Source organism: Callithrix jacchus, chromosome 1 (genome assembly GCF_049354715.1).
Source record: "Callithrix jacchus isolate 240 chromosome 1, calJac240_pri, whole genome shotgun sequence".
Lineage (NCBI taxonomy): Eukaryota > Metazoa > Chordata > Mammalia > Primates > Cebidae > Callithrix > Callithrix jacchus.
In genome coordinates, this window is record NC_133502.1 from 171,354,510 (window position 1) to 171,373,371 (window position 18,862).

At 44.5% G+C, this 18,862-nt stretch overlaps 3 protein-coding genes across 3 annotated transcripts in view; 2 read left to right on the forward strand and 1 right to left on the reverse strand.

Moving 5' to 3' along the window:
* LOC103794845 (olfactory receptor 1L8) overlaps positions 1–18,862 on the reverse strand; it is a 390,653-nt gene that overhangs the window by 312,828 nt on the left and 58,963 nt on the right.
* On the forward strand, positions 7,592–8,889 carry OR5C1 (olfactory receptor family 5 subfamily C member 1). The gene has a single exon (XM_002763475.6). It carries the CDS (start codon positions 7,646–7,648, stop codon positions 8,606–8,608), a length of 963 nt encoding a protein of 320 aa, XP_002763521.4. The 5' UTR covers positions 7,592–7,645; the 3' UTR covers positions 8,609–8,889.
* OR1K1 (olfactory receptor family 1 subfamily K member 1) lies at positions 16,244–17,298 on the forward strand. The gene is given in 3 exon segments (XM_008990181.4): positions 16,244–16,447; positions 16,450–17,263; positions 17,265–17,298. Coding segments are annotated over 3 exon segments (945 nt in total). The 5' UTR covers positions 16,244–16,350.

Genomic DNA, 18,862 nt, shown 5'->3' on the forward strand with positions numbered 1-18,862 from the left:
AGCAATTTGATAATATCAATAAAATAAAGTACATATACTCTGGCTTAGTATTTCCATTTATATGTTAACATACCAGTTTTAAAATAAATATATACATATACGTCCGTGTATTTATAAAATAATTCTAGAAATATACACAAGAAACTAGCAACTGTCCCCTCTAGAGAGCAGGAATAGAGGACTCAGAGGCAAGGTGGGAGGAAGAGTTGTTTTTTATTAAATACCCTTCAGTACCTCTTAAATTTTCTACAAAGCATTATATTGCTCCTAAAAATAAATATCCAAAAGAGAGCAAAGTAAAAAACACTAACTTCTAAGGATGTACTCATATTTATTATTAATATTAAATTTAATTTTTAAAGTTTTTATTGGAAAATGTTATGAAAAACTCAGGATTGAATAAGGGCAGGTTGAATCCCAGAGAAGGCATACACCTACCTAAAAGATAACAAAGATGATACATCTCTCCTGCCAATCCCAACCCTCAGGCAGTGACTTCCACAACCACTGAGATAAGGATTCTAAGACTACTCTGAGCTCAATGAGAATGAGTAGCATGACTGACTAGCCTTGTCTGCCTTGCTCACAGGATGGGGTCATAGCATCATCTTTAATACAAATTCACCATCTCTCACCTAATGGCTCCAACCAATGAGACTGTGTTATACCACTCCATTTGATGGCAGTCTATGTTTGATTGCAGAATTCAACTCATTTTAAGAGTGAATACTTCTTGGGGTGGTGAATGCATGAAACTAAAGTGATACTGCGACAGAAAATATCACAAGTCCCTTAATAGTCAGCCAAAGTAGATTGCAATGGCTGGGTATACATTCATAGAGAAGACACAAATTAAATTGGGCATATAAGTGTTAGCTAGAGGCTGGGCACAGTGGCTCATACCTGTAATCCCACACTTTGGGAAGCCAAGGCGATGGATCACCTGAGGTCAGGAGTTCAAGACCAGCCTGGCCAACATGGTGAAATCCCATCTCTACGAAAAATACAAAAAATCGCTGGGTATGGTGGTACATGACTGTAATCTCAGCTACTCAGGAGGCTGAGGCAGAAGAATCACTTGAACCCATGAAGCAGAGGTTGCAGTGTGCAGATATTGTGCCATTGTACTCCACCTGAGTGACAGAGCCAGACTCCATCACACACACAAAAAAGTGTTAGCTAGGAACTTGAATAGGGGAATTATATGGTTGGCCTGTGTCCCCACCCAAATCTCATCCTTAGTTGTAGTTCCCATAATCCCCATGTATCATAGGAGGGACCTCGTGGGAGGTAATGGAATCATGGGGGCAGTTACCCTCATGCTACTGTTCTCATGATAGTGAGTTCTCATGAGATCTGATTGTTTTACAAGGGGCTTTTCCCCCTTTTGCTTGGCACTTCTCCTTCTTGCAATCATGTGAAGAAAGACATGTTTGTTTCCCCTTTTTCCATGAATGTAAGTTTCCTGACGCCTCCCCAGCCATGTGAAACTGTGAGTCAATTAAAACTCTCTCCTTTATAAATTACCCAACCCTGGGCAGTTATTTATAGCAGCATGAGAACAAACTAATATAGGGAGGAAAAATAATTCTAGACAGGGGCAATAATTTCAAAAGAGTTTCAAAAGATAGTAATAAGTAAATCTAGCCTCAGAGACAGGGGAGAAGAGTGAATAATAAGGAGACAGGACTCAAGCAAAGGCTTGCACAGAAGGAACAATGTTAAAAAAGTGTGTTCATGGAGACCCTTGCAAAATGTTCGAGTTAGCTAATGCACAGTCAGAGTAAAATGCTTAGACAAGGCTTGAGAAGCAGAGTGGAGAGGAGAAGATGTGGTGAACATGGAGACCAGCTGGGGAGCTCACACATGATCACATGAGTGGGGCTTGGACCAGGGACACTACAGTCCTTGGAGAGAAGTGGACCAGCACAAGGTACTTCAGAGGCACAACAGGTGGATGTCCCACTGGCTACAAAAGGAGAGGGTGGGAACAGAGTCACCCTCAAAAGCAAAAGACCCTTCTCTGGGCTTGGATTTCTTCTTCTATGAGTAGTTATAAAAGTATTTGCTTCTAAGGATGTGATAGGTATCAAATGAGAGTGTGCATGCAATCATCAATCAATCACATACCAATCACTCCATTGATTGGCATCATATACCATTCAGTAAGCTGAGGAAAAAGAGAGAAATGTGTTCCTCTCCTTCAGATCATATATATGTTAGTTTGTAATTATATATGTGTGATTATTTGATTAAGAGCTCTCTTCCCACCAGCCTGAAAGTTCCATGAGGACAATGACAGATGTGTCATATTGACATCTGTATCCTTCATGCTCATAATTAGTTAATTAATTAGTTAATTAATGCTTGAGTACCTGTCCCATAATAGGTAGTTAATAAATGCTTGTTGAGTATATAATTTAAAATGGATTAAGTGATTGACAGATTGATAAATACATACATGCCTACATAAATAGATACATAAACAGACTTCATAAGCTTTAATCCCAGGGACTGAAAGATAAATGTGGAGTCAGACAGAAGTAGGAATGTTGGAAGGATTCAAAAAGACAAGAGAGTCAACTAGAGGCTAAATTGAATCAGGATCTTAAAAGTGCAGGAACCTGACGTTTTCCACTTCCTTTCTAGCATTGATTAGCACCTTAGAGCAAACACAGAAGTTGCTCCTTGTGAAAACATGAGTCCTCCTCTTTCATTAGCAAGTCCCACACTGATGTACACAACCTAGAATGTCAATATCACTCCTCCTGGGTAGTAAGGCAAGAGAGAGAGAGACGTTAATGGAGAATGAATTCTATGTTCTGTGTGCTTGCACAAACACACACACTACACAATACCTACTTAACTGAAGTTTGAAGGTACTCATACCCAAAACATTCACAGTAATTTAAAAGTCCTGAAGTCTCATAGTCCCTGTTTTACAGATGGAGAAATGGAGAGGCACTCAAAGCAGCTCTGCTCCTCACTTGGTAAAGGTGAGTGGCATTTGCTTTCCATGTGGACAGACTAGAATACAAAGGGGTTGGCCACCAACTGAGTTCTGTGTGCAGAACTTCAGCCAGGTAGCAGACTTCATTCTTGGAGAACAGGCAGCTGAGTAGAGCTGGAACTCCCTGCTTCTGTACCCTTGAAGGCTGTCTGACCTCTACCAGTGACACACCAAGAAGAAGGGGGAAGATACCTAAAATCCTGTATGCCTATGGACAGAGGGATGAATTAGGCATAGGCCCAGATATTAAGATGCTTGATCAGGTGAGAGGAGATATACATGTAGGTAATTGTACAACAATGGAATAATGATGTGATAGAAAGACTGGTGGGTGGAGTTCCAGCATGAGAAGTTGGGCAGTTGGGTGCTCCGATAAAGATGACCCCTAAGCTAAATCTTAAAAGATAAGAAGAATCAGCTCTGATATGGCAGGGGGCAAAGGCCATGAAATCCTCTGAAATGCCCTGGGGTCTGTTAGCTGGAGCCCCATCTCTGTTTGGAGCAGTCAGCAGTACATCTTATATACATATACATTAAAAAATGTGTTATTGCTTTGAGTCTTTTCATCAATCTGTATATTTTTCTGAACATTTATTTTATATATTTTTTATTATTATTACACTTTAAGTTCTGGGATACATGTGCAGATCTTGCAGGATTGTTACATAGGTCTACACATGCCATAGTGGTTTGCTGACTCCGTCCCCCTGTCACCTACATTAACTATTTCTCCCAATGTTATCCCTCTCCAATCTCCCCACCCCCCACTATCCCTCCCCTAGACCCCCACCCCCCAACAGACCCCAGTATGTGATGTTCCCCTCCCTGTGTCCATGTGTTCTCATCGTTCAACATCCACCTATGAATGAGAACATGCAGTGATTGGTTTTCTGTTCTTGCGTCAGTTTGCTGAGAATGATGGTTTCCAGATTCATCCATGTCCCTGCAACAAACATGAACTCATCTTTTTTATGGCTGCATAATATTCCATGGTGTATACGTGTCACATTTTCCTTCTCCAGTCTATCATCGATGGGCATTTGGGTTGGTTCCAGGTCTTTGCTATTGTAAACAGTGCTGCAATGAACATTCGTGTGCTTGTGTCCTTATAGTAGAATGATTTATAATCCTTTGGGTATATACCCAGTAATGGGATTGCTGGGTCAAATGGAATTTCTATTTCTAGGTCCTTGAGGAATCACCACACTGTCTTCCCCAATGGTTGAACTAATTTACACTCCCACCAACAGTGTAAAAGTGTTCCTCTTTCTCCACATCCTCCCCAGCATCTGTTGTCTCCAGATTTTTTAATGATCGCCATTCTAACTGATGTGAGATGGCATCTCAATATAGTTTTGATTTGCATTTCTTTAATGACCAGTGATGATGAGCATTTTTTTCATAGGAGCACTATGTTTTGCTCTCAATATGTTCTTGAGATTTCTCTATATTATTTATAGTGGTTGACTCCATTCCTGTTTAACTCCCATGAGCCTATTGATAAACATTTAGGTTTATCTAATGTTTAGCCATTACAAATAGTCCAGGAATGCATGCTCCCTTGTCTCCTTCGGTATGCATGAGAGGGTTTTCAAAAGTAAACACCAAGTAGTGGAATTTCCAGGTGCTATGGACTGAATGTTTACATCTCAAAAAAATTCCATCCTCCAACATGATGGTATTTGGAGATGGAGTCTTTGGGAGGTAATCAGGTCTAAACCTAAATAGGTTATTATGGTGGGATGATAATGGGATTAATACCCTTTTAAGAAACCAGACAGCTTTCTCTGTCTCTCTGTCCCCACCGTGTAACAATGCAGTAGGAAGGTGGCCATTTACAAGCCAGAAGGAGAGCTCTCACTAGAACCCAACCATGCTGACACCCTAACCATAGACTTCTCAGTCTCCAGAACCATGGTAAATAAATGCCTATTGTTTAAACCACCCAGTATATTGGCATTTTGTTATAGCAAACTGAGTAGCTAAGACACTGGGGCATGTATAGTGGTAGGAAATGTCCCAATTTGCATTTTCACAAGCACAGCCTCACCAACGTGATATTGTCAGCATTTTTCATCCAATTTGTGCTTTGTAGAAGATTTTCACCATCCTCGCTGGGCACAGCTAAGTCCCAAACATCTAAACTTCTCTTAAAAGCGGGAGAAGAAGCATTTATTCAGCTCCAGGCCCCTTCCGGCACACCCATTGCCTCTTAGAACACTCCAACAGAGATATTATGATTTCTACTTTGCAAAGAGAAAACTGAAGTTAAGGGAGGTGAAGTGACTTGCCTGAGGTGACACACCTGAAAGTTGTGGAACTAGGGCTCAAAAGCAGGTGTGCCTGTTGTTAACATCTATACTCTTGTTCACTGTGTTATGGACTCAACTAATGTTTTTTGAGCTTTGATTATATACCCCACCCTGGGGATACAAAAATGAATTATGGGGCATTCTTAGTGCATAGTAATAGTCAATGAATCTTTGTTGAATGACTGTTGAATCAAGGAGCTCAAAGTTCACAGAGACAAACATGTAAAAGACATTTGCAATAGAATGGTGAAGCACCATGAGAGACACACAGTAATCGTTTCCCTTTACCCAGTTTTGCTTTCTGCAGTTTCAGTTACCTGCAGTCAACTGTGACCTGAAAACATTACAAACAGGCCAGGTGCAGTGGTTCACGCCTGTAATGTCAGCACTTTGGGAGGCTGAAACAGGTGGATCACCTGAGGTCAGGAGTTCAAGACCAACCTGGCCAATGTGGTAAAACCCCATCTCTACTAAAAACAGAAAGATAAAAAATAAAAAACTGGGCATGGTAGCATATGCCTGTGGTCCCAGCCACTCAGGAGGCTGAGGGAGGAGAATCACTTGGACCCGGGCGGTGGAAGTTACAGTGAACTGAAAGCCAAGATCACAGCACTGCACTCCAGCCTGGGTGACAGAGTGAGATTCCATCTCAAATGTGTGTGTGTGTGTGTGTGTGTGTAGATGTGTGTGTATATACACATATATGTATGTATTACAAACAGATATTTTGAGGGACAGAGAGACCACATTCATATAACTTGTATTACAGTACATTGGTATAATTGTTCTATTTTATTATTAGTTATTGTTGTTATCCCTTACTATGCCTAATTTATAAATTAAGCTTTATCATGAGATGAATGTATAGGGAAAAAATCATATATATAGGGTTCAGTCCTATCTGTGATTTCATACTCCCCTAGCGGTATTGGAACATATTCCCCATTGATATGGGGGAACTACTGTATGCTCCAGCGCAGCAGGGCATAGACAGGAAAAATGTTTAGTTTTAAGGGATAGATCAGGGAAGGCTTTACCTTGGAGACAGTTTTTACCAAACACAAAAGGAGGAAATGAGTTCCAGGCAAAGAGAAAAAATCCCAGGTGCAGGAGTGTGAAGCAACATTGCATTTTCTGGGAATTATACTACTTTAGATCGCCATAAAGTTGCTTTCTTCCAGTTTTTAGCCAAAGCATGCAGCTCAATGTATTTCCATTCATAGGGCCTTTGTTAAATGCCTGTGTGTGCCAGGCCCTGTGAAAGAAGCTTTACATGCATTATCTCATTGAATCCTTGCAGCTTTCCCCCATTATACAGATGAGAACATTGAGGCTCAGAGAGACCAAGAATTCAGCCGGAAATATATTCATACTCTGTTCTTTCTACTCCCCACTGTTTCCTCAAGATACCAGACTACTCCATCTTACTCCAAAGGAAAGATGTCCCTCCCAGCAAACCTCAAAACCCACGGCCAGGTGCCCTTTGGGTCTGGAGATTATTTCTGTCCATCCCATTGTCTCTTTCCTTACCTGGAAAACTGGAGAGGAGAATGCATACAGAGTCACAGAGTTTTCAATCATTGGATGGACACTAAATATCATCCCATTCAGTCATTTAACAAATCTTTTGAGCACCAGCTATGTGCTAGGCAATGCTGTCAGTGCAATAGATACAACAGTAAGATAGACAAGACTCCTGTTGGGTGGTAGAGCGTGCCTATAATCCTAGCTGCTTGGGAGGCTGAGGTGGGAGGAGGATCACTTAAGCCCAGGAATTTTAATCCAGCCTAGGCAACATAGCGAGACCTTGTCTCTTTAAAAGAAAAAAAAAAAAGGCTGGGCATGATGGCTCATGCCTGTAATCCTAGCTATTTGGGAAGCCGAGGCAGGCAGATCACTTGAGGTCAGGAGTTGAAGACCAGTCTGGCCAACATGGTGAAACCCTGTCTCTACTAAAATACAAAAATTAGCTGGACATGGTGGCAGGCACCTATAGTCCCAGCTACTTGGGAGGCTGAGATAGGAGAATCACTTGAACCCAGGAAGTGGAGGTTGCAGTGAGCTGAGATTGCACCACTGCACTCCAGCCTGGGTGACAGAATGAGACTCCATCTTTCTGCAATGACTTCTAAGAGTTAGAAACACAGATTTTGAGAGGTAATGTGGCTTGCCCAAGGTCGCATAGCAATTTTGTTGCATATTTGGGCTGAAACCCAAGCCTGCCTAACTCCCAGTACACGATGCTTTCTTCTCCCTGGCCATGGCCTTGACCTTTCTCTCATCTCCCTCGTGCTTTGCCTCTTTTCAGTCTCTGTCCAGTAGGATGAACTCAGCGAACCTCACCTGGGCCACGGGTGCCCCTGCTGAATTCATCCTCCTCGGCATCACGAATCGCCAGGACCTGCGTGTGGCCCTCTTCCTGACCTGCCTGCCTGTCTACCTGGTGAGCCTGCTGGGAAACATGAGCATGGCGCTGCTGATCCACGTGGATGCCCGGCTCCACACACCTATGTACTTCTTCCTGGCCAACCTCTCCCTGCTGGATGCCTGCTATTCCTCCGCCATTGGTCCCAAGATGCTAGTGGACCTGCTGCTGCCCCGAGCCACCATCCCTTACACAGCCTGTGCTCTCCAGATGTTTGTCTTTGCAGGTCTGGCTGACACCGAGTGTTGCTTACTGGCAGCCATGGCCTATGACCGCTACGTGGCCATCAGCAAACCGCTTCTATATACAACAGCTATGTCACAGCATCTATGCTTGGCCTTGCTGGGGGCTTCGGGCCTGGGGGGAGCAGTGAGCGCCTTTGTTCACACAACCCTCACCTTCCGCCTGAGTTTCTGCCACTCCCGGGAGATCAATAGCTTCTTCTGTGATATCCCTCCACTGCTGGCCATCTCGTGCAGTGATACCCATCTCAACGAACTCCTTCTCTTCGCCATCTGTGGCTTCATCCAGACAGCCACGGTGTTAGCTATCACAGTGTCTTATGGATTCATCGCTCGGGCTGTGATCCACATGCACTCAGTCAGGGGCCGTCAGCGAGCAGCCTCCACCTGTGGCTCCCACCTCACAGCTGTGGCCATGATGTACGGGACACTCATTTTCATGTACCTGCGCCCCAGCTCCAGCTATGCCCTGGACACTGACAAGATTGCCTCTGTGTTCTATACCCTGGTCATCCCGGCTCTCAACCCGCTCATCTACAGCCTCCGCAACAAGGAGGTCAAGCAGGCCCTCAGGCGGACCTGGAGCCGATTCCACTGTCCAGGACAGGGGTCCCAGTGATTGGTTCAGGGAGGCTGAGTAGATCTGATTATGAGGGGATGAGGAGGATTCTCTTTCTGGCTGCAGTCACTGTCGGTAAAGATGGGACATTCCTCTGGCTTGGATGTCTCTTGTCATTGTATAAGGGACAATGGAGGAAATGGAAAGCTTATAGCAGGAAGGAAAAGACTTGGGGTTCATCCAGGGCTAGACCTAGAGCCAGAGCCTAGACCAGGCTAATGTTGCTGTTGCACTGCCTCAGGTTCTTCAACATTCAAAACATAAACGTTCAGCCCGGTGCAGTGGCTCACGCCTGTAACTCCAGCACTTTGGGAGGCTGAGGCAGGAGTTCAAGACCAGCCTGGGCAACCAGTCACTACAAAAAAAATTGTTAAAAATAAGCCGGGCATGATGGTATACTATGCAGCCATAAAAAAGAAAGAGATCAGAGCTGGGCATGGTGGCTCATGCCTGTAATTCCAGCACTCTGGGAGGCCCAGGCAGGTGTGGATCATGAGGTCAGGAGTTCAAGACCATCCTGGTTAACATGGTAAAACCCCATCTCTACTAAAAATACAAAAAAATTAGCTGGGCCCGGTGGTGGCATGCGCCTGTACTTCCAGCTACTTGGGAGGCTGAGGTAGGAGAATCACTTGAACCTGGGAGGCAGAGGTTGCAGTGAACCGAAATCGAACAGAGCAAGACTCCATCTCAAAAAGAAAAGAAAAAGAAAGTTTAAGTCACAGTCTGGTTATTATTACAAGTAAGCTAGGATCAGATCTAGATGAAGTTTAGGCATAACAATATTTTAGGTATCAAATTGGCATGCTTGTGGCCACTTTTTTAGTTGGGTTTATAAATAATGTTACTTAAAGCCTAAAGGTAGGGGTTGGTTGTTGGCGAATTTCAGTTTCATTCAGAGTTCTGAGCATGCATGGATTTGTATGTGGTTGGGTAGGATTACTATCATGACTGTTTTGTGTTAAGAGTCCAGCATTGAGGTAGGGTTGGAGTTTGAGAGGGAATGTCACAACCCTGATGTCTTAGGCAACAGTAACTATACTGCCCCAAGCCTTGAGTCATGGGGGACCTCCCAGACCCAGTGCTCTTGGGAGTTTCAGTCATCCAGAGTTCACAATTTTGACAGATCTCTTTTGTCTCCATACCTCATTTACACATAGGCAAGGTCCAAGATACTGCATTCTGCCTGGGAAGTCTCTCTCTGCAGGAGCGGACAGTAGTGGACCCTGGGAGTTACAGGCAACAGACTCCAAGAAGAGGTGGAGCATGGCCAGATTTAAGTGTCTGCTCCTACCTGATCTCCCCTCCAGTTCCCCTGATTATGGCTGAGGCAAGGCCAGGGGTAGGAAAAGTATGAGACTCAAATATGCTTCACCCAACAGGCTGCCCATGGAGCCTCTTCCTTGGGCCCTAGCCAGGGGCTGGCCTTGCCCCTCTACACTCTCCCTTCAAGGAGAAATCAAACACCTGGCACTTAGACTGCAGGAAAACTGAAAGCTTCAACCTGGCTCCCTGGGAAGAAAATGACCCTCATTGCCAGGACCAAGACCCTCCCTCTTGGTAACAATGGCATTCTGGGAGGTCCCAGGCTAATGAAGAGAAGAATGTGGACAAGAGCATCTGCTCAAATCTTAGAGAACTTTACGGGTTTCCTGACTCACCCCAGTTTTCCCAGAATGGTCCCAGTTTTAAAATTCCAAGTCCCATGTCCCAAGACACTCTCAGTCCTGGGCAAATCAATATAGTTGATCGTCCCATTTCCTGATGAAGCAGCATCTTGAGAGAAAAGGGGCAATGTCCCAAATTCAGCACATTTTGAAAAGAGTTAGATAAAATAAAACCCCTTCTCTTACATGAGACTTGATCATTCTCTCCCAGTCCCCCAACTCCTCTTGCCTCCTATCGCCATAGCAACTCAGGTGCCATGACAAACGTTAGAGGCATTATCAAAAGAGCTGGCAACCTGAGGACTGTGAATGTAAGACTTGGCCAAAATTCAACATTAGACTCAAAGATCTTCTCTATGGTCCTATTTCTTTTTTGTGGGTTCTTGGACTCTTGTGACATACAGCAGCCACCACAATCAATGGAAAGTTTCCAGAGGGATAAGAACCCTTCCATCACATGTAACTCTTGGCCTTACATGTTTTCCATGGCTCCTTTCACATATTTAGCAGGCATGGAGCAGCCAGATACAACAATTATGCAAATCGTAGAAATCAACTAGAGGAAATAACCAAGTTTCAGGCTATGATACTGGGCCTACTTGACAGATGAGAAAAGAAACAAGAGGGAAAGGATTAGAAGACAGTAACAGAGCCCAACCTGGAGAATGAAGGAAGAGAGACAAATCACCCTTCCTAAAGTGAGATGCCCAGAAGAATGTGCCCAATTCTGATAAAGTATTTCCTTCAACACCACTTATTAAAGCAAGCAGTGAGGACAGGAAGATGGGGAAGACTGGGGCACTCATTGCACGAAACAAGTTGGGCCCTGCAACATGGGTGGAAATTGAAGGGAGAAGGCAATTGCATCAGGGGGGCAAGGAGCAAGTATATACAAAGGCATGGAAGTGAAATAAGCTCAGCATGAGCAGAAGACGCTAAGGAGAACAATTTAACTGGCTTGAGAGGATGTGCTGGGAAAGGAGTAGAGGGAAGTTTGAAGATTGAATGTTAGGGAGTGAGAAGAACACTCCATGGTTTCAATATTAGGTAAGAAATTTAGACTTTATTGAAGAGGCAATAGTAAATCATTGGAAGTTTATATATTCAGAATCATTTTTTCTGGTTGTTCTAACAGTGCTTTGTAAAGCTATTCCCATCTGGAGTGGTACATACAGGTTCAGTTTCCTCATACTGCAATACACACACAGATACACATATCCCTTCAATAAAGGCCTCATCTCCTATTAGAAATACTCCTTGCTGGAAATAAGAGTAGGCACAAATAAATGGAAAAAACATTCCATGTTCATGGATAGGAAGAATCAGTATTGTGAAAATGGCCATACTGCCCAAAGTAATTTATAGATTCAATGCTGTTCCATCAAGCTACCAGTGACTTTCTTCATGGAATTAGAAAAAAAAAACACTGTAAATTTCATTTGGAACCAAAAAAGAGCCCATAAAGCCAAGACAATCCTAGGCAAAAAGAACAAAGCTGGACACATCACACTACCTGACTTCAAGCTATACTGCAAGGCTACAGTAACCAAAAACAGCATAGTACTGGTATCAAAACAGATATATAGATCAAGGGAACAGAACAGAGACCTCAGAAATAACACCACACATCTACAACCATCCGATCTTCAATAAACCTGACAAAAACGAGCAATGAGAAAAGGATTCCCAATTTAATAAATGGTTTGGGAAATCTGGCTGGCAATATGTGGAAATCTGAAACAGGACCCCTTCCTTACACTTTATACAAAAATTAACTCAAGATGGATTAAAGACTTAAATGTGAAACTCAAAACCATAGAAACCCTAGAAAAAAACCTGTGCAATACCATTTAGGACATAGGCATGGGCAAAAACTTCATGATTAAAACACCAAAAGCAATTCCAACAAAAGCCAAAATTGACACATGGGAGGTAATCAAACTAAAGAGCTTCTGCACAGCAAAAGAAACTATCATCAGAGTGAACAGGCAGCCTGCAGAATGGGAGAAAAAGTTTGCAATCTACCCATCTGACAAAGCACTAATAACCAGAATCTACAAGGAACTTAAACAAATTTACAAGAAAAAAACAAACAATCCCATCAAAAAGTGGGCAAAGGATATGAACAGACACTTCTCAAAAGAAGACATTTATGTGGCCAACAAACATGAAAAAAAGCTCATCATCACTGATCATTAGAGAAATGCAAATCAAAACCACAGTGAGATACCATCTCACACCAGTTAAAATGGTGATCATTGAAAAGTCAGGAAACAACAGATGCTGGTGAGGCCATGGAGAAATAGGAATGCTTTTACACTGTTGGAGGGAATGTAAATCAGTTCAACCATTGTGGAAGACAGTGTAGTAATTCCTCAATGATCTAGAACCAGAAATACCGTCCATTTGACCCAGAAATCCCATTACTTGGTATATACCTAAAGGATTATAAGTCATTCTTCTATAAAGACACATGTACACATATGTTTATTGCAGCACTATTTACAATAGCAAAGACCTGGAACCAACCCAAATGCCCATCAATGATAGACTGGATAAAGAAAATGTGGCACAGATACACCATGAAATACTATGCAGCCATAAAAAAGGATAAGTTCATGTCCTTTGCAGAGACATAGGTGAAATGGAAAGCCATTATTCTCAGCAAACTAAAACAGAAACAGAAAACTAAACACCACGTTCTCACTCATAAGTGGGAACTGAACAATGAAAACACATGGACACAGGGAGGGGAACATGACACACAGAGGGCTGTCAGGGAGTAAGGGGCAAGCAGAGGTAGAGCATTAGGACAAATACCTAATGCATGCAGGGCTTAAAATCTAGATGATGAGTTGATAGGTGCAGCAAACCACCATGGCACATATATAGCTCCATAACAAACCTGCACTTTCTGCACATGTATCCCAGAACTTAAAGTAAAATTTAAAAAAAAAAAAGAAATATCTCTTGCTAAGGAAACACTCTCATAGTTCTGACCACCCACACAGACACAGATGCAACTGCATACTGAGACACACATCCAAGCTCACAGACAAACGGAGTTGCACAGAGACACAATCGCTCTCACAAACACAGCTCTACAAATTGAGATTGTTGATAATGGCTATGATTGCCACAGTCACCAGAGGAACAATTCCTCCCACACTCCACACTCCACACTCCACACATCCTATAAGAAGCCACCATGAGGTGATGGTGACAGGTGAGGTAAGAGGAGGGTTGGCTCCAGCAGCTACAGCTGTAAACCCTGGGATCCCCAGGTCACTCTACCTGGGGCTCAGAGGTCAACCTGACCCTTCTCTCTCATCTTCACAAGACAGGGACTGAGGAGCAGCAGTTTTGCAGTACGCAGGGCTCCTGAATGTCCCTGAGTTTGAGGTGCTGCCAGTCACCTCCTCCTCCATCAAACTGGTCCCTAAAGAGGAAGGATAACAAGCCCCACAGCCAGCCTGTCTTGTGCACCAGGGATGAAGGCCACTAGAAGAGGGTGTTGCCTCTGGGGAAAAGCTAAGGTGCTCCCCAGGCTCTAAACCCCATAAGCATGGCCAATCACTCCCTCCTCAGACTCTCCAGTGTCAAGCCACTCCTAGGCCCTGCTGCTGTTCCTTCCTGTGATGTGCAGAACCCAGAGGGTACACTTGGGGACAACAGACCAGGCTGCAGAGTGCAGATTTGCCTTCCTGTGTGTAACTGTGTACATAAGTCAGACGTGTGAGTATGAGAGTACGTGTTGTTTGCAAGACTGTGATTGTGTATTACCATCACTGCCCAATGGTTTCATTGTAGGGGGTAGGAGGCAGTGTGTACATGCACATGCCCCTCTAGCGTGGTACATCTCTGCTGTGGTCCACCGTGAGTCTACATGAGTGCATCCCTGTACGTGAAAGTGTGAGGCTGTGTACAAAGATGTGATTGTATGATCAATGAGGGGACTGGGTGTGACTGGGCATGCGTGGATGGGCACTGGTAGAGTGTTCACACTCAGTAAGCAGTCAATGAAAACATGAATGTGCATGATGGGTCATGGCAGCTATGCACGGCACTATATAGTATGTGAATGATTGTCACTCTCTGGCCTTAGTGTCATTTTGTGATTGCATTTGGCCATGTGTGTATGTGCATGCTGATCTTGGTTTTTGAATCTTGAGGTAATGGTTGTCTGCCTACTTTGCCGTGAAGGCAGGTGCTGGCTCCACATCTCTGATTATGACTGGTCGTGCCTATGTATTTGCAGAAACCAGCTTGAGGATGCACATGTCTGTGTACTTGCATGTGTGTTTGCAACTACATTTGAATGTTTATACAACCATCTTAGTATATTTGAATGTTTATTGGGACCAATTTAGACACAGGTCAGAGCAGCTTCATTTTTCCAAAAGCAATTCTATAAACAAGCTTCCCCTTCCACCCTAACCAATCACCCTGATCCTCTTCCCCGCTCAGAAAGTGAGAAATAATTAGGGGCTTAAGAAAAGATGCTTTAGAGGAAGCCAAAGTCAGAAGATTCTTCTTCATCGATGGAGGGAAAAAAAATGAATACAATAGGGTAGGAAGGTCCTTCATTTGATTTTTTTTAATAGAGAATGATGTGAAAATAAATTAAAGATAATTTCCCTGTAAAGATGGTTTCAGCGTTGTCTTCAGCAAACCTGTGCCCTAAAATTCCTCCAAGTTACTTCAATTCCCTTCTTAAAGAATTGCCCAAGGTTTCTGCAAGGAAATTCAAACAGAAAAAAAATTGAGGCATTGAAAACAAGTCCCCTCTGTCCTTCAGAGTCAAATTACTGTGCCTGGGGCGATGCGTCCATCTGTCCACACGAGTTGCTCACACTCTGAGGTGCATCCGCTTGGTGCTCCATGTTTGATTTCATGGGGAAAGTGTTTAGGGATATGAGGAGTCATTCAAATTCTCTTGTTGTTGTGTTGTGTTGTTTTGTTTTGTTCTTTGAGATGGAGTCTCACTCTGTCACCCCGGCTGGAGTGCAGTGGCGCATCCCAGCTCACTGCAACCTCTGCCTCCCAGGTTCAAGCAATTCCCCTGCCTCAGGCTCCCTAGAAGCTGGGAATACAGGTGCCCACCACCATACCCAGCTAAGTTTTGTATTTTTTTTAGTAGAGATGGGGTTTCACCATGTTGACCAGGCTAGTCTCAAACTCCTGACCTCAGGTGATCCACCCACCTCAGCCTCCCATAGTGCTGGGATTACACACGTGAGCCACCGCACCCAGGCTTGTTCTTTTTTTTTAGTCTGAAAATATCTGTATTCTTTACTCACACTTGAGTAGTATTTTTGCTTAGTGGAGAACTCTAAGTTCAAAATATTTTTTTCTTCAGAATTTGAATGCTATTAAACTGTGCTCTGTAATCTGCTGTTGAACTGAAACATTTGATGGCAATCCAATTATATGGATATCATCAGTTCGTTGTCCCCATGTCCTAAGGAAGTACTGGATTCTCCTCTTCATTACCAGTGTTCTAAAATTCCACTATTTGCGTCTAGCTGCTGTGGTTCATATTCATTTCAATGTAAACATATGTGCTTTTTAGATTTTTTTTCCTAGAGTTTCTTTCTTATGTTTCTCTCCTCCATCGTGGTTTTGTTTCATTCTTCTTTTCCAAAATAAATGTCCACTGGTCAGATCTTTTCTGTGTTAAGCCTCTCTCTGTTTCATCTTTTCTTTCATATTTTCCTCCTTCTCTGATCTAAATCTTGTGCAATATCTTTTGTTCTATTTTTGCTTAAATCACAAACTATAAAATTTGGACATGACCTTGAAGATGAGGTACTAATTGAAGTACCTCTTATTTCTCTTATTTCGCAGATTGAAAGTCTAAGGCCTAGAAAGGAAGGTGGTTCAGGGAGGTGAAATGACTTGCCCACAGTTCCACCTGTGTATAGGGCCAGGGCTACCTGCCTCTAAACCCTTCATTTTTCCCATGGCCAGGAAGCCTGGAACAATTGATTTCCTCACCTTTTCCCTTAGACATCAGGGAGATGACCCGTCAATAGACAGGAATCCTTGAGGTTCCAGGCGAATAACCAGCCTGCCATGGATGCTGCCAACGAGTCTTCAGAGGGAACTCCGTTCATCCTACTAGGATTGACAACAAGTCCTGGACAGCAGCGGCCTCTCTTTGTGCTGTTCTTGCTCTTTATGTAGCTGGCCTCCTGGGTAATGGACTCACTGTGGTTGCCATCCGGGCCAGTCCAGGCCTTCATGCACTCATGTACTTCTTGCTGTCCCTCCTGTCCTTTGCTGACCTCTGATTCACCTCCATGACTGTGCCCAAGACGTTGGTCAACTTGATGGCCCATGACCGCTCCATCTCACTGACTGGCTGCCTGACCCAAATGTACTTCTTCTTTGCCCTGGGAATTACTGATAGCTGTCTCCTGGCTGCCATGGCCTATGGCCTCTACGTGGCCATCCAGCACCCCCTCCACTATGCCACAAGGATGTCCCGGGCCATGTGCACAGCCCTGGTGGGGCTGGCATGGCTGGTGTCCCACATCCACTCCCTCCTGCATATCCTGCTCATGGCCTGCTTGTCCTTCTGTGCCTCCCACCAAGTGCCCCACTTCTTCTGTGACCACCAGCCTCTCTTAAGGCTCTCATGCTCTAACACCCACCACATCCAGCTGCTCATCTTCACTGAGGGTACCGCGGTGGTAGTCACCCCCTTCCTGCCCATCCTTGCCTCCTATGGGGCCATTGCAGCTGCCATGCTCCGGCTGCCCTTGGCCTCCGGGAGGCTCCGGGCTGTGTCCACCTGTGGCTCCCACCTGGCTGTGGTGAGCCTCTTCTATGGGAAAGTCATTGCAGTCTACTTCCAGCCCACAGCCTGATACGAGGCAGAGCGGGGCTGTGTGGCCACTGTCATGTACATTGTAGTCACCCCCATGCTGAACCCCGTCATCTACAGCCTCCGGAACCATGACGTACAGGGGGCGCTCCAAGCCCTTCACTGGGCAAAGGATCTCAGCTAGTAACTCCTGAGGGCAGGACCCCACTAAGGACAGACTGCATCATGCATACCAGCAACTCATGAATGTGACCATCTGTCCTCTGCTATGCTCAAAAATCATAACAACCATCATTTTCTGAGTTGTTGCCTGATCTCACTTTATTCCCACAGCAACTGGGGATGCAGATATTATGATCCGGCTTTACATAGAAGAAAACTTGTCTTTGGGCTCAAAGATAAGAAATGACTTTCTGGCCGGGTGCAGTGGCTCACTTTGGGAGGCCAAGGCAGTGGATCACGTGAGGTCAGGAGTTTGAGACCAGCCTGGCCAACATGGCAAAACCCTGTCTCTACAAAAAATACAAAAATTAGCCAGGTGTGGTGGTTGCACCTGTAATCTCAGCTACTTGGGAAACTGAGGCCAGAGAATCACTAGAACCCGATAGAGGAAGGTTGAAGGGAGCCGAGATTGCAGCACTGCACTGCAGCCTGAGTGAAAGAGCAAGGCTCCATGAATAAGAAAAGGAGGAAGAAGGAGGAGGAGGAGGAGGAGGAGGAGGAGGAGGAGGAGGAGGAGGAGGAGGAGAAGGAGGAGGAGGAGAAAGAAAAAGAGGAAGAGGAGGAGGAGGAGGAGACTTTCCCAAAAGCCTGGGCCCCTTCTGCCACATCACGCCCTTCTAATGGTCACCCTCAGGCATTTAGAACACATTCCACCATTTCCTACAGACTGAGGTCAATCCAGGAGGGTGTGACATCCACAGGACTTGCCTTATGTGGATGAGCCCTTCCTTTTAGTCATATGGCCATGTGTTCTCAAAGTAATTGACTTCTCAACTGGGACAGGAATAGAGAAGTTCACACAGGAGGCCCTCTGCACATCTGAGCTGAATAAATGACTGTTGATACTAATGCACATGTAGAAGAGTCCATTTTGCTTACTCTTCGTTCTTTGCCTTGTTTGCTATCATGGCACCTGTTCTGCCACGCCTGCCATTCTGCAGAAGGAGCACATTGTGAACATGCATGGTCATGAATGAAGGATGCAAAGCTGAGAAGGAAGGGCATAAGTGTTATTGTATAAGACTTCATCATTTGCCAGCACTTATTTTTACCCACAAAAAGCATGAGTATTCTTATTGTCACTTCATGAATGAGGAAACTGAGGCTCCAAGCTGGTAACCTAGTAAGTGTCGGAGCCAGAGCAAGCCCTTATGCCGCTTGGATCACTCAGGTGTGTTTTACTGAGCCCCACAGAATCCACGCTCCAGATTTTGGTGCCTCTGTGGAAGTACTTACAAGAAGATGTCTCAGACCAGGGCAGGTGCACAGCCTCAAGTAAGGACACATTTTGGGGACTGAAAGGGCCTGAGGTATCCAAGTTTTTACCAAACAGGTTTATGAGGTGGGAGCTCTTAGGTCTGTGTTTCTCTAAGAAATCTGCACCCACCTCCCCATCCCCTAGTCCCAACTCCACTCCTACCCCATTCCCCTGCCCCAGAGAGGAGGAGACACAGCTACAGTGTCCTAGACCCAGCCCCTTCCAGGTCACTCAGGTGAATCTGCCACTACTGGGTCCCAGAACCGCTGCACTGTGCT